The sequence below is a fragment of the Bison bison genome, unplaced genomic scaffold (assembly GCF_000754665.1).
Source record: "Bison bison bison isolate TAMUID 2011002044 unplaced genomic scaffold, Bison_UMD1.0 scf7180017864531, whole genome shotgun sequence".
Taxonomy (NCBI): domain Eukaryota; kingdom Metazoa; phylum Chordata; class Mammalia; order Artiodactyla; family Bovidae; genus Bison; species Bison bison.
In genome coordinates this window covers 1,474,628-1,485,827 of record NW_011495081.1, presented here as the reverse complement: position 1 = coordinate 1,485,827, position 11,200 = coordinate 1,474,628, and the positions used below count along the sequence as shown (strand labels likewise).

Sequence of the window (11,200 nt, the reverse complement as noted above, 5' to 3'; positions counted from 1 at the left end):
AATCTATTCTCAAAATGATATTTAACAACACAAAAGGGTATTTTTATTCATTAAGTCTCTCCTCTTTCTTAATTTAAATTCCTGGACAGAGAAATTACCCTCTGTGTCCATTAGCTTTGCCATGGATTTCCTCTTTTTGCATAAATCCCCACAAATGAAACTCATTTATTCACCTTTTAATGGTCCATTAGGGGGAGAAATAAAGACCAACGTAGATATCTTGTGACATGTCATTCTGGTGACCTGTGGAGTTATTCCGATTAACCAGCCAAGACACTAATATTCTACAAGTCAAATCAGAGAAATAGAACAGACCGTAAGAGTCCACACTGCCAAAAGGGGGTAAATTCTAATCCAAGTTACATCAGATCTATTATGAGTTTGGAGGAAAGTCAAATCTTTAGACCATTATATCCAGGAAACCTAGTCATCTTCCGTCGGCACCAGCTGCTGTAGCCCATAATATGTCATGTCCTATATAACACTTCAGAAATTGTTGCAACAGCATCCAATCCTCTGTTCCTTCTTTCCAGGGCAGAAATAATTTTTCAACAGAGAAGGAAACAGCCAGTCTGTAGGATGCTGGTTTGGAATGCCATCTTCTAGGGACAAAATACAGTATGTAAGTGGTCTAGCTGATTTTGAATATAAGCCAGTATTGATTCTTTATGTACAGGGTGTAACTAATTCCACAAACTAGGCCAATATCATTTGTTTATCATCATACCATGAGGCTTGTAATTTTGGTCACAGTCACTAAAGGTCTCCAGGAAAGCAAGTAATGATTTCATCCACTTTCAGATACTTTCCAAATGCAGATCTCCAATCCAGGTCTCTGTCCTGAGCTGTATGTATATGTAGAGCCAATGGTCAAATAGATCAGCTCAAGGGCAATCCAAGTCCAGTCTGTTCAAAACTGTATTCATTCTCTTGCTCACAAACTTGCTTCTGCTTTTGTGGCTTCTCTCCTTAAGCACGGAATCACAGTTAACTCATTTTTCTTAACTAGAAACTCGGCAGGCATTTTGAACATCTTCTTCATTCTTTACATGCAGAGAAGCATCAAGTTCTCTAGATTTAGCCTCCTAAGTATCTCTCCATTTCTTCTCCCAGCATTCTAATTCAGTCCTTCTTAATCTCTCATCCAGCTTCCTACAGTAAGCAGATTTATAACCTCATAAGTAGATTTATAGCTTCTAGCCTTGCTCATTTACAATTTCCTCTACAGTGTAGCCAGATGGATCTTTAAAAATGAATATCTGACTAAGGCACTCTATTGTTAAAAAAAAAAAAAAAAGAAAAAAAAACCTTTAAGTGGCTCCTCATTGCTTTCAAGATAAAATGTCAACTTTTTAGTGCAACATTCATTTTGATGTTTCATAACCTGGTCCTTATCTCTGTCTCTGGCATCATATATCTTGTCTCATCCTTGTCTATTCTCTCCCTCTACAACCTCTGTTATTATAACTAACAATAGTTACCATTTATTGAGTACTTACCCTCACTTAGGAACCATGCTAAATGCTTTACATTTATATTTTCTAAACTTCTCTGATGATGTCTATCACCTGGGATGGTTGCTAAAGATACAGTTCTTGGTTCTTAGCCCAGATCCATCGAATCGTAGCCTTCACAGGATAAGACTGGGAAGTAGTATTACAGGCACACACACAAACATGACTCTAATCGTCTGAGAATTTTGAGAAAATTCTGCTGTCTGTGAACTTTTACTTAATCCACAAATAAATTTAATGAGATAACTATTCTTAGTCTCATTTATATATAGAAATCTGAGGCTTAAGGGAAGAAGTTGTTTGTTCAAAGACACCTAGTTAACTGACTATTATTATTACTCTTTGAATCTAGGCATCCAAACCCAGGCTTTACACCATTCCTGTGCTCTGCTCGTTTTTACTTGTAAATCAGCACATCCACTGTGATCACTCACAATTCTCTGTGCCTCTTCTACCTTTTGAGCTTGAAAGTAGTTTTCCTATCTTTGCCAGGAAAACTACTGCTAACCCTTATTAAACTCAGACTGAAGCTTTCATTAACCTCTCCAATCTTGGATGCCTTCCTATGAACCATTCTGTTAATAAAACACATCATCATCTACATCCTTATCTGTTCCCCTACCAGACCATAAGTAGGTTCATCACAAGTCCTTCTATGTCTTTAGTCTAGCACTGTGCCTGACATATACCTGATATGTGATTAAATATCTGTCAAATGAATAAAAGCATGACAAGTCACATTAGTGTTGCATGTGCCTGGAGTTTAGGTTTTGTAAGTGGATGGACCTAGGGTTACTCAAGAAATGTATTTGTTTTTAGGTATTGATTAAGTACTTTTTTTAGGTATTAGCTGCCCCTTCGATTCAAGCCGTGCCCCTATTGAACGTACCTATTTTCATTCTAGGAGCTCCTTAGAAGAGATGGCATTGAGAACCCAGCCCACTCCATTTGGAGTTTGGAAAAACCAAACATACGTGGTGTACCATAGTAGCTCCATCAAGAACAGATGATTGGGAAAGGGCAATGAACACCCCAGAAAGGGCCAGCATTACAAGGGAAAGAGGAGACTGGGCTGGTGATGTGGACTTAATACCAGAGTTCAGAAAACAGAGGGGTGTGCTGACATGGGCCTCAGGCACTTTTCATCCAGATTCTCAGTGCCATCAGCACAGTGTGAGTGTGAAACTCATGGATGGAAGTAATATTTTCATTCAGTTATAAACCAACAGGTAGGGCTCTACAGCAGTGGCAATGATTAAGACTTTCAGAGTAAGAGGCTTGATTAGGGCCCCAAGCGTATAGACTAAAAATCTATATACTACCAGGATTTCAGCAAATGGAAATGCCAAGACTCCTTTTTTCAGGAGACATGGATAAGGACTGGGCACAGTAGGCGTACTCAACGGGCACAACAGCTTTCACGACTGGTGGTGACACCTGTGTTCCACCACTGGGGACAAGGCAGTGGCCATAGAGGAAGCCAAGACCAGCAGGTAAAGCTGTCCACAGGTGAGCAGACATCATGTTCATTTGTGAGTGTTGCATGCATCTTGGTTCTACTTTTACTAGTTCTTAGTTGAAGGCAAGAAGTGAAGGGAACAGATCAACAGACAGGGGTATGCTATCCTGGCAGTCCTTAGGAGTATTTTGGGGCAAGAGCAGCTTTGTAAGGGCAGGTGACTATATTTTCTTTTAATTTGACATATTCTTGGGTTTGATGTCATAATTTAGGTATTACAAGAAAAGCTTAGCTCACCAGGTTGGTGAGGGCTGGAAATTTGGGTCACAGAATTCAGTAATAAAAGTAAACAAAGAGATCTTTAAAAATATGATCCCAATATGCTATGCTTGGGAAAATAGCATTCCCAAGCATGCTAAAGACAGTTATATGCAGTCATGAAAAACAAGACCCTATAGGCAACAGAGCAGAAACATGTTTCATTTGAGACAAGTTTTATTTGAAATGCAAACTTTATTGAAACAAAGCTTTATTCAAAAGAAGCCTTATTTGAAGAGAGAATTTGGTTTAGTGCAAGGTGATTTGAAGGCATTCTGGAGACTTCACAGGTGGGCAAAAGAGAGTTCAGGATGGGGAACACAGGTATACCTGTGGCAGCGGATTCATTTCGATATTTGGCAAAACTAATACAATATTGTAAAGTTTAAAAATAAAATAAAATTAAAAAAAAAGACAAGTTACTGTTAAAATCTTAAGAACATGATGTAAAGGATTACTACTGTTTAATTCTAGCCTGAATTTCTAGAATTTCTTTCTTTCTCTTAACTTGGTGGATTGCTTACAATGCATACTGTAATATGGCCTTGTGCTTATTCAATAATAAAACTGTTTCCCTCTTTTCTAAAAAAAAAAAGAAATTAGATCATACATGCATCTGAACAGAAGAGATGCTTTATTTGAAAAAGAGGGAACATGGCTACATCTAAAAAGTTGGCATTGTATATGATTAGAAAGAAAAGAGAACTCTTGTGAGAAAGATGACATGTTCAGTGTTAAAGAGATTAATATATAACTGATACGGCTCATGGTCTGTGAAGACAAATAACCTTGTCATATCTTATAAAATACACTCATTGGACTCTTACTGAGGTTAGCAACAGGAGAGTCAGTTTCTATTCTGGAGACTCTGCCTTAAGATACGTAGCCTTGACATGACCACATCCCAGTCAGCATAAGCCCCTTCTAGATGGCGGGTTATCTCAGTTCCGGCTTCGTAGCTTCGTCGGCCATGAAGTAAGCGCCAGTTATCAAAGGTAATCACATCACCTAGACAAAGGATTTTTTACAGTATGAATATAATCTTACGTGTAAATGGTTTGCTGAACTAGAAAATGTGAAATGCAAAAATAGCACTGCCATGTGGTTCACATCAAGAAACAATGTTTACTTCTTTACATAAAATTACATATTCGCTTTTTCATGCAAATCAGACCACTAGATGCTGATTGCTTTAAGCCTTTTGACATCTGAATTACATAGGCTGTCAGGCCCCTGTAGACACTTTTCTAATTCTTAAACTATTATCTCCATAAACTAAAACTTCTGAATTGTTCTTCCTGATTGTTACTTACCTCCTGCTCAGAAGTATTTTCTTTAAATTGAAATATAGTTGATTTACAATGTTATGTTAATTTCTGCTATACAGCAAAGTGATTCAGTTACACATATACATACATCTGTTTTTATATTTTTTTCCATTATTGTTTATCACAGGATATAGAAAAATTCCCTGTGCTATAGGGTAGGACCTTTTTGTTTATATATTCTATATATAACAGTTTGCATCTGCTAACCCCCAGATCCCACCCCATCTCCCCCCAACCTTGGCAACCACAGTTGTTTTCTGTGTCTAAGAGTCTCTCTCTGTTTCATACACAGGTTCATTTGCGCCATATTTTGGATTCTGCATACAAGTGATATCATATGACCTTTGTCTTTCTCCTTCTGACTTAAGAAATGCTTATTTCTAGTTTAACAGCCTCAGATAATTATAGATAGTGACATTCTTGGTTTGTCTTTTATGTTCTTAGTATTTATGTATGTTATTTCTAAGCCTCATTAAAATCTTGAAGGAAGAGTATTATCTCATCTTTTCATACATAGAAAACTGAAGCTCTGAGAAGTTGAAGTACTTGTCAGAAGGTTTCTGCCATTAAATGGGGAAGCTTGAATTCGAACTCCTGTTTTTTGGGTATTTTTCTCCCATTTCATTTCCATTTTACATGTTACTGTTCTTAAAAATCAATGTGGTGTTGACTGCATAGCAGTGAATTTATGAAGATTCTAGTAGATCCAAAGATCCAAAGATCAATTAAAAAAAAAAAAGGCACAAGAGAAAAGTATCTTTTACTTGGCCCAGTCAACAGGAGGGAGAAATTAGGCCTTTTAGTTTAGATATCAAAAGCCTTGAATTTCATGTCACTTTATTAAGTAGAGATGGTCCACAGAACCCACAATGCTTTCTGCTTCTTTATCCAAGTGGCTGGAATATTTCAGTACGATTTTGTTTCAGGTAGCAATATGCCTGCCAGATCAGATAAGTGCAGTGAGTAAATATGACTCATGAACTTTAGAGTGAGAGTCATGGGGATGATTTTATCTGTTTACCAAGTTAGAACAACTAAGTATAAGCTTCAGTTTGTATTGATTGGCTATCAGAATAGAAAATGTGTTGTCAGTCTTCATATCAGATATGAGATTTTATTTGGCCTGTAGCTTGTCTTTCAATATTTATTCTTTAGGTTAGAGGTTATTAAATTTTGATGTGTTTAAGGATTACCTAGGAGCTTATTTAAGAATAAGTATTTTAAAGTCAATTTAGAGCCAGGGTAGGAGCCAGAAGTCTGCTATTTAAGCAAGCTGGCTATACACCAAGACTCTGTTGTAAATTGTTCCACGTGCCTCGTCTGAGAAAAACTGCTCTAGATACTGTGCTCAGTGCTTAAGATTGAAGAAAACCCATTCTTTCAGTTGTTTGAGGAGGCGTGTTCACTGACCTGGATTCATCTTGAAAGTAAACTTGAAATCTTTACAGTTCATGAGGTCAACAAACTCCTTCAGAGCAGCATAGAAAGGCTGAACTCTCTCGACAGGTACATCAAATATCGTGTCTCTAGTTGCATTATTGAAGTTGATACGAACCACTTGATCTTTATCGTCTAATCTGTTTTTCAAAGAGAAGAAGTTAAAATATAGAAGTCATGAAGTATCTATTTACATTTGTAAGGGTCATTTCATCTTGGATGATGTTTCTGAAATACAGTATTAAAGAATCCAAACACATGTACAGAAAATATTAAGGTTATCTGTGATACAAAGTATTTATTGGTTTTTCATTTATTCATTTGGCAAGCATTTTTGGAAATCTTACCACCAAAGTGCCAGAATGATTCAAATTACTTCACAATAAATGTTTCTGAGAAATTTAAGTTAAAATGTTTATTTGTTAGGAAAATTAATTCATTCTTCATTCTTTGAAAAAGAGTTGCTTTTACATATTAAAATATGCCTATGTTATAATTCATAGATCAATCAACTTACGTGTTTTATCTATTGGGGTTTTAAGTATGATTTTATTGGAGCATTATTGGGAAGAAAGACTTTTTTTTTTAAAAGCTTGAAATAATCTGTTTTAATTCAATCCCTAATTTATAGATGGGCAAACTAAGGCACAGAGAAAGTAGAGTCTAGCTGGAAGTACATTCTTTGGATCTTTCCATCTATATTAGCTATCTTAGTGTACAGGCTTCGAGAAGACTGATACTGTATTTCACTTAATGTTGCATTCCCAGCACTTACATAGAGCCTGGGCATAATAGGCAGTTAATAAATATTTGTTGCATATGTAACTTTGTATATTTTTTAGTACCTTTGGACAGTACCAAGGTCTTTTGAGTACCTTGAGAGATTCTAATATTGTGATCGCTATAGTATTTTTTAGAATGTAAATCAGGATCATGACAATATAACATAATAATGTTTTAATGTAAGAAATAACAGTTCTAAATTTAAGTTTGTTGGTTATAATTAGCAAGGTATGAGCATTGTTTAGACACAGAGACAGAGGAAGAAAAAACTTTTTTAGCTTATTAGGAAGACGGACTTTTAGCCAGTTCTAAAATAGCAACCAACTTTATCTTTTCTTTAGGTAGAAAGAGGACAGATAGAGAAAAACTTAAGGTGGGCAAGGATGGTGATGAAGTGCCAAGAATTACTCCTGGGTCAGCTTAGGAGGTGGTAATGTGAGCCAATAGCTGACTGATGGGTCAAATGGAACAGACTCTGGTACATGTTCCAGGGCTTGGTGACACTGATTTGGGGTCTAGATTAAACTTGGCTGGTTCCTCACACAGAGAGAACCAGTGGTATACAAAGTATGGGTACCTGGTCTCCACACTTTGTATTTCAGATTAACAGTCAATCCTGTGAGCCAATGGCAAGTATAATGATAAAAGCTCTGTCTAGTCAAAGCTATGTAGTCTTTTTCCAGTAGTCATGTATGGATGTGAGAGTTGGACCATAAAGAAAGCTGAGTGCCAAAGAATTGATGCTTTTGAACTGTGGTGTTGGAGAAGACTCTTGAGAGTCCCTTGGACAGCAAGGAGATCAAACCAGTCAACCCTAAAGGAAGTCAGTCCTGAATATTCATTGGGAGGACTGATGTTGAAGCTGAAGCTCCAGTACTTTGGTCATCTGATGCGAAGAACTGTCTCATTTGAAAAGACTCTGATGCTGGGAAAGATTGAAGGCAGGAGGAGAAGGGGACGACAGAGGATGAGATGGTTGGATGGTACCACTGACTCAATGGACACGAGTCTGAGCAAGCTGCAGGAGTTGGTGATGGACAGGGAAGCCTGGTGTGCTGCAGTCCATCGGGTTGCAAAGAATTGGACACGACTGAGCAACTGAACCGAACTGAATGATAAACTCTTAGAAATAGTCATTAACAGCAACTCTTTGCTATTTGAGTAGTGACTGAAAACTACCTGTTGAACTCATATAAGGAAAGAAAGTGTAAGAAAGAAACAGGTGTTCAAAAAAGGCTCTTAGAACTTGAATTTATATATATTGATAAAAATACAAATATGACTGAATAGGCAGTGAAGTGCTCGCCCCTGCTGCCCCATCTTTTCCACATAGATAAAGGATGCGCTATAGCCTGCAGTTTGTAGTTTCATGAACAAAGAATGAAGAAAGGGGTCAGTCAGCAGAAGAGACTGTGGATCTTCAGGTTTGAGTGATACAAACCATAGAGCTTGAGACCTTTTGATTGATGTATTCATATTGCTGGTTTCAGACTCCTTTCACAGTTTCTGAGGACGTTTTGCCTTTTCACTTTATCTTTAAAATTCTAGCCTAACTCCTCCTGACACACATCCCTTCCTCTCACCTTGCATTATTTTCTGTGCATATAACAATAACGGACTTCCCTGGTGGCTCAGATGGCAAAGAATCTGCCTGCAATACAGGAGACCTGGGTTCGATCCCTGGGTTGGGAAGATCCCCTGGAAGAGGGCATGGCAACCCACTCCAGTATCCTTGCCTGGAGAATCCCCATGGACAGAGGAGCCTGGCAGGCTACAGTCCCTGAGGTCACAAAGAATTGGACATGACTGAGAAACTAAGCACACGTAACAATGACAGCCTTTGCGTCATCCTTCGTGTCACTGACAAGGATGTTACATCTTTGAAACTTCCCTTGGGACTCTTCCATCCCAGCCACTCTGCTGATTTGTTTCTTTTTCTGCTAACACAGTGTACCATGGGATACTCAATGAAATCAGAATTGTGTATTTCATGGTACATTGTATTAAGCTTTCATTTCTGAGTTCATCTTTTGCTCACATGCTCAGTTGTGTCCGACTCTTTGCGACCCCATGGATTATAGCCTGCCAGGCTCCTCTGTCCTTGGGATTCTTCCACCAAAAGTACTGGAGTGGGTCACCATGTCCTCCTTCAGGGGATCTTGGCAACACAGGGATTGAACTCACATCTCCTGTGTTGCCTGCATTGGCAGGTGGATTCTTTACTAGTAGTGCCACCTGAGTAAGCCCCTAAGAGTTCATACATGTGGGTGAAAATAATCAATTCCTCTCTCTCTCTCTGTGTAGTACAGTCTCTGTTTCTTTTAACCTGGTGTTTACTTTCTATATGAGAAAATAAGTCACAAATTTGTTCTTTACATTCTAAGAAATGACCTGAGGAGAAATAGAAAGTAAATTTAGTTGTGAGATGCAGAGAAGATGTTATTCTGAGGATGGAAGAATGTTAGAGGAGATGTGTGCTTGGCTTCATGAGGATCAACTTAAAATGCAAAATTGGACCTTAGTAAGCAGGATATGCTGTAAGTAAAAAGAGGATGAAAAGAAAGTCTTGATGCAGGATTATATGCTGTTCAGTTCACTTCAGTCACTCATTCATGTCCAATTCTTTGTTACCCCGTGGACTGCAGCACACCAGCTTCCCTGTCCATCACCAACTCTCAGAGCCTACCCAACTCATGGCCATTGCATCGGTGATGCCGTCCAACCATCTCATCCTCTGTCTTCCCCTTATCCTCCCGCCTTCAATCTTTCCCAGCATCAGGGCTTTTCCAATGAGTTGGTTCTTTGCATCAAGTGGCAAAATATTGGAGTTTCAGCTTCAGCATCAGTCCTTCCAATGAATATTCAGGATTGATTTCCTTTAGGAAGGACTGGTTGGATCTGCTTGCAGTCCAAGGGAATCTCAAGAGCCTTCTGCAACACCACAGTTCAAAAGCATTGATTCTTTGGTGCTCAGCTTTCTTTATAGTCCAATTCTCACATCCATACATGACTACTGGAAAAACCAGAGCTTTGACTAGATGGACCTTGCTGGTAAAGTAATGTCTCTGCTTTTTAACATGCTGTCTAGGTTGGTCATAGCTTTTCTTCCAAGGAGCAAGAGTCTTTTAATTTCATGGTTGCAGTCACCATCTACAGTGATTTTGGAGCCCCCAAAATAGTCTCTCACTGTTTCCATTGTTTCCCCACCTATTTGCCATGAAGTGATAAGACTGGATGCCATGATCTTCATTTTCTGAATGTTGGGTTTTAAGCCAATATTTTCACTCTCCTTTTTCACTTTCATCAAGAGGCCCTTTAGTTCTTCTTTGTTTTTTGCCATAAGGGTGTTGTCATCTGCGTATCTGAGGTTATTGATATTTCTCCTGGCAATCTTGATTCCAGTTTGTGCTTCCTTCAGCCCAGCATTTCTCATGATGTACTCTGCATATAAATTAAATAAGCAGGGTGACAATATATAGCCTTGATGTACTCCTTTCTTGATTGGAACCAGTCTGCTGTTCCATGTCCAGTTCTAACTGTTGCTTCCTGACCTGCATACAGGTTTCTCAAGAGGCAGGTCAGGTGGTCTGGTATTCCCATCTCTTTCAGAATTTTCCATGGTTGGTTGTGATCCACACAGTCAAAGGCTTTGCCATAGTCAATAAAGCAAAAGTAGATGTGTTTCCGGAACTCTTGCTTTTTTGATGGTCCAGTGGATGTTGGCAATTTGATCTCTGGTTCTTCTGCCTTTTCTAAATCCAGCTTGAACATCTAGAAGTTTACGGTTGACATACTGTTGAAGCCTGGCTTGGAGAATTTTGAGCATTACTTTGCAAGTGTGTGAGATGAGTGCAATTGTGTGGTAGTTTGAACATTCTTTGGCATTACCTTTCTTTGGGATTGGGATGAAAACTGACTTTTCCATTCCTGTGGCCACTGCTGAGTTTTCCAAATTTGCTGGCATATTGAGTGCAGCACTTTCACAGCATCATCTTTTAGGATTTGATATAGCTGAAATTCCATCATCTCCACTAGCTTTGTTCATAGTGATGCTTCCTAAGGCCCACTTGCATTTTGTTCCAGGATGTCCGGCTCTAGGTGAATGATCACACCTTTGTGATTATCTGGATGATGAAGATCTTTTTTGTATAGTTCTCTGTATTCTTGAGGAGAAGGCAATGGCACCCCACTCCAGTACTCTTCCCTGGAAACTCCCATGAATGGAGGAGCCTGGTAGGCTGTAGTCCATGGGGTCGCACAGAGTCTGACACGACTGAAGTGACTTAGTAGTGTATTCTTGCCACCTCTTCTTAATATCTTCTGCTTCTGTTAGGTCCATACCATTTCTGCCCCTTATTGTG

At 38.7% G+C, this 11,200-nt stretch overlaps 1 protein-coding gene across 1 annotated transcript in view; it reads right to left on the bottom strand.

Moving 5' to 3' along the window:
• Window positions 1-3,450: 3,450 nt before the first annotated feature.
• The window catches only part of BBOX1 (butyrobetaine (gamma), 2-oxoglutarate dioxygenase (gamma-butyrobetaine hydroxylase) 1), a 67,007-nt gene continuing 59,257 nt past the window's right edge, over window positions 3,451-11,200 (bottom strand). The window contains exons 6-7 of the mRNA XM_010831783.1: window positions 6,030-6,196; window positions 3,451-4,299 (exon numbers count right to left, since the gene is read on the bottom strand). Of these exons, the coding sequence (XP_010830085.1) occupies window positions 4,139-4,299; window positions 6,030-6,196 (328 nt within the window). The 3' untranslated portion in view covers window positions 3,451-4,138. The remainder of the gene's footprint in view (window positions 4,300-6,029; window positions 6,197-11,200) is intronic.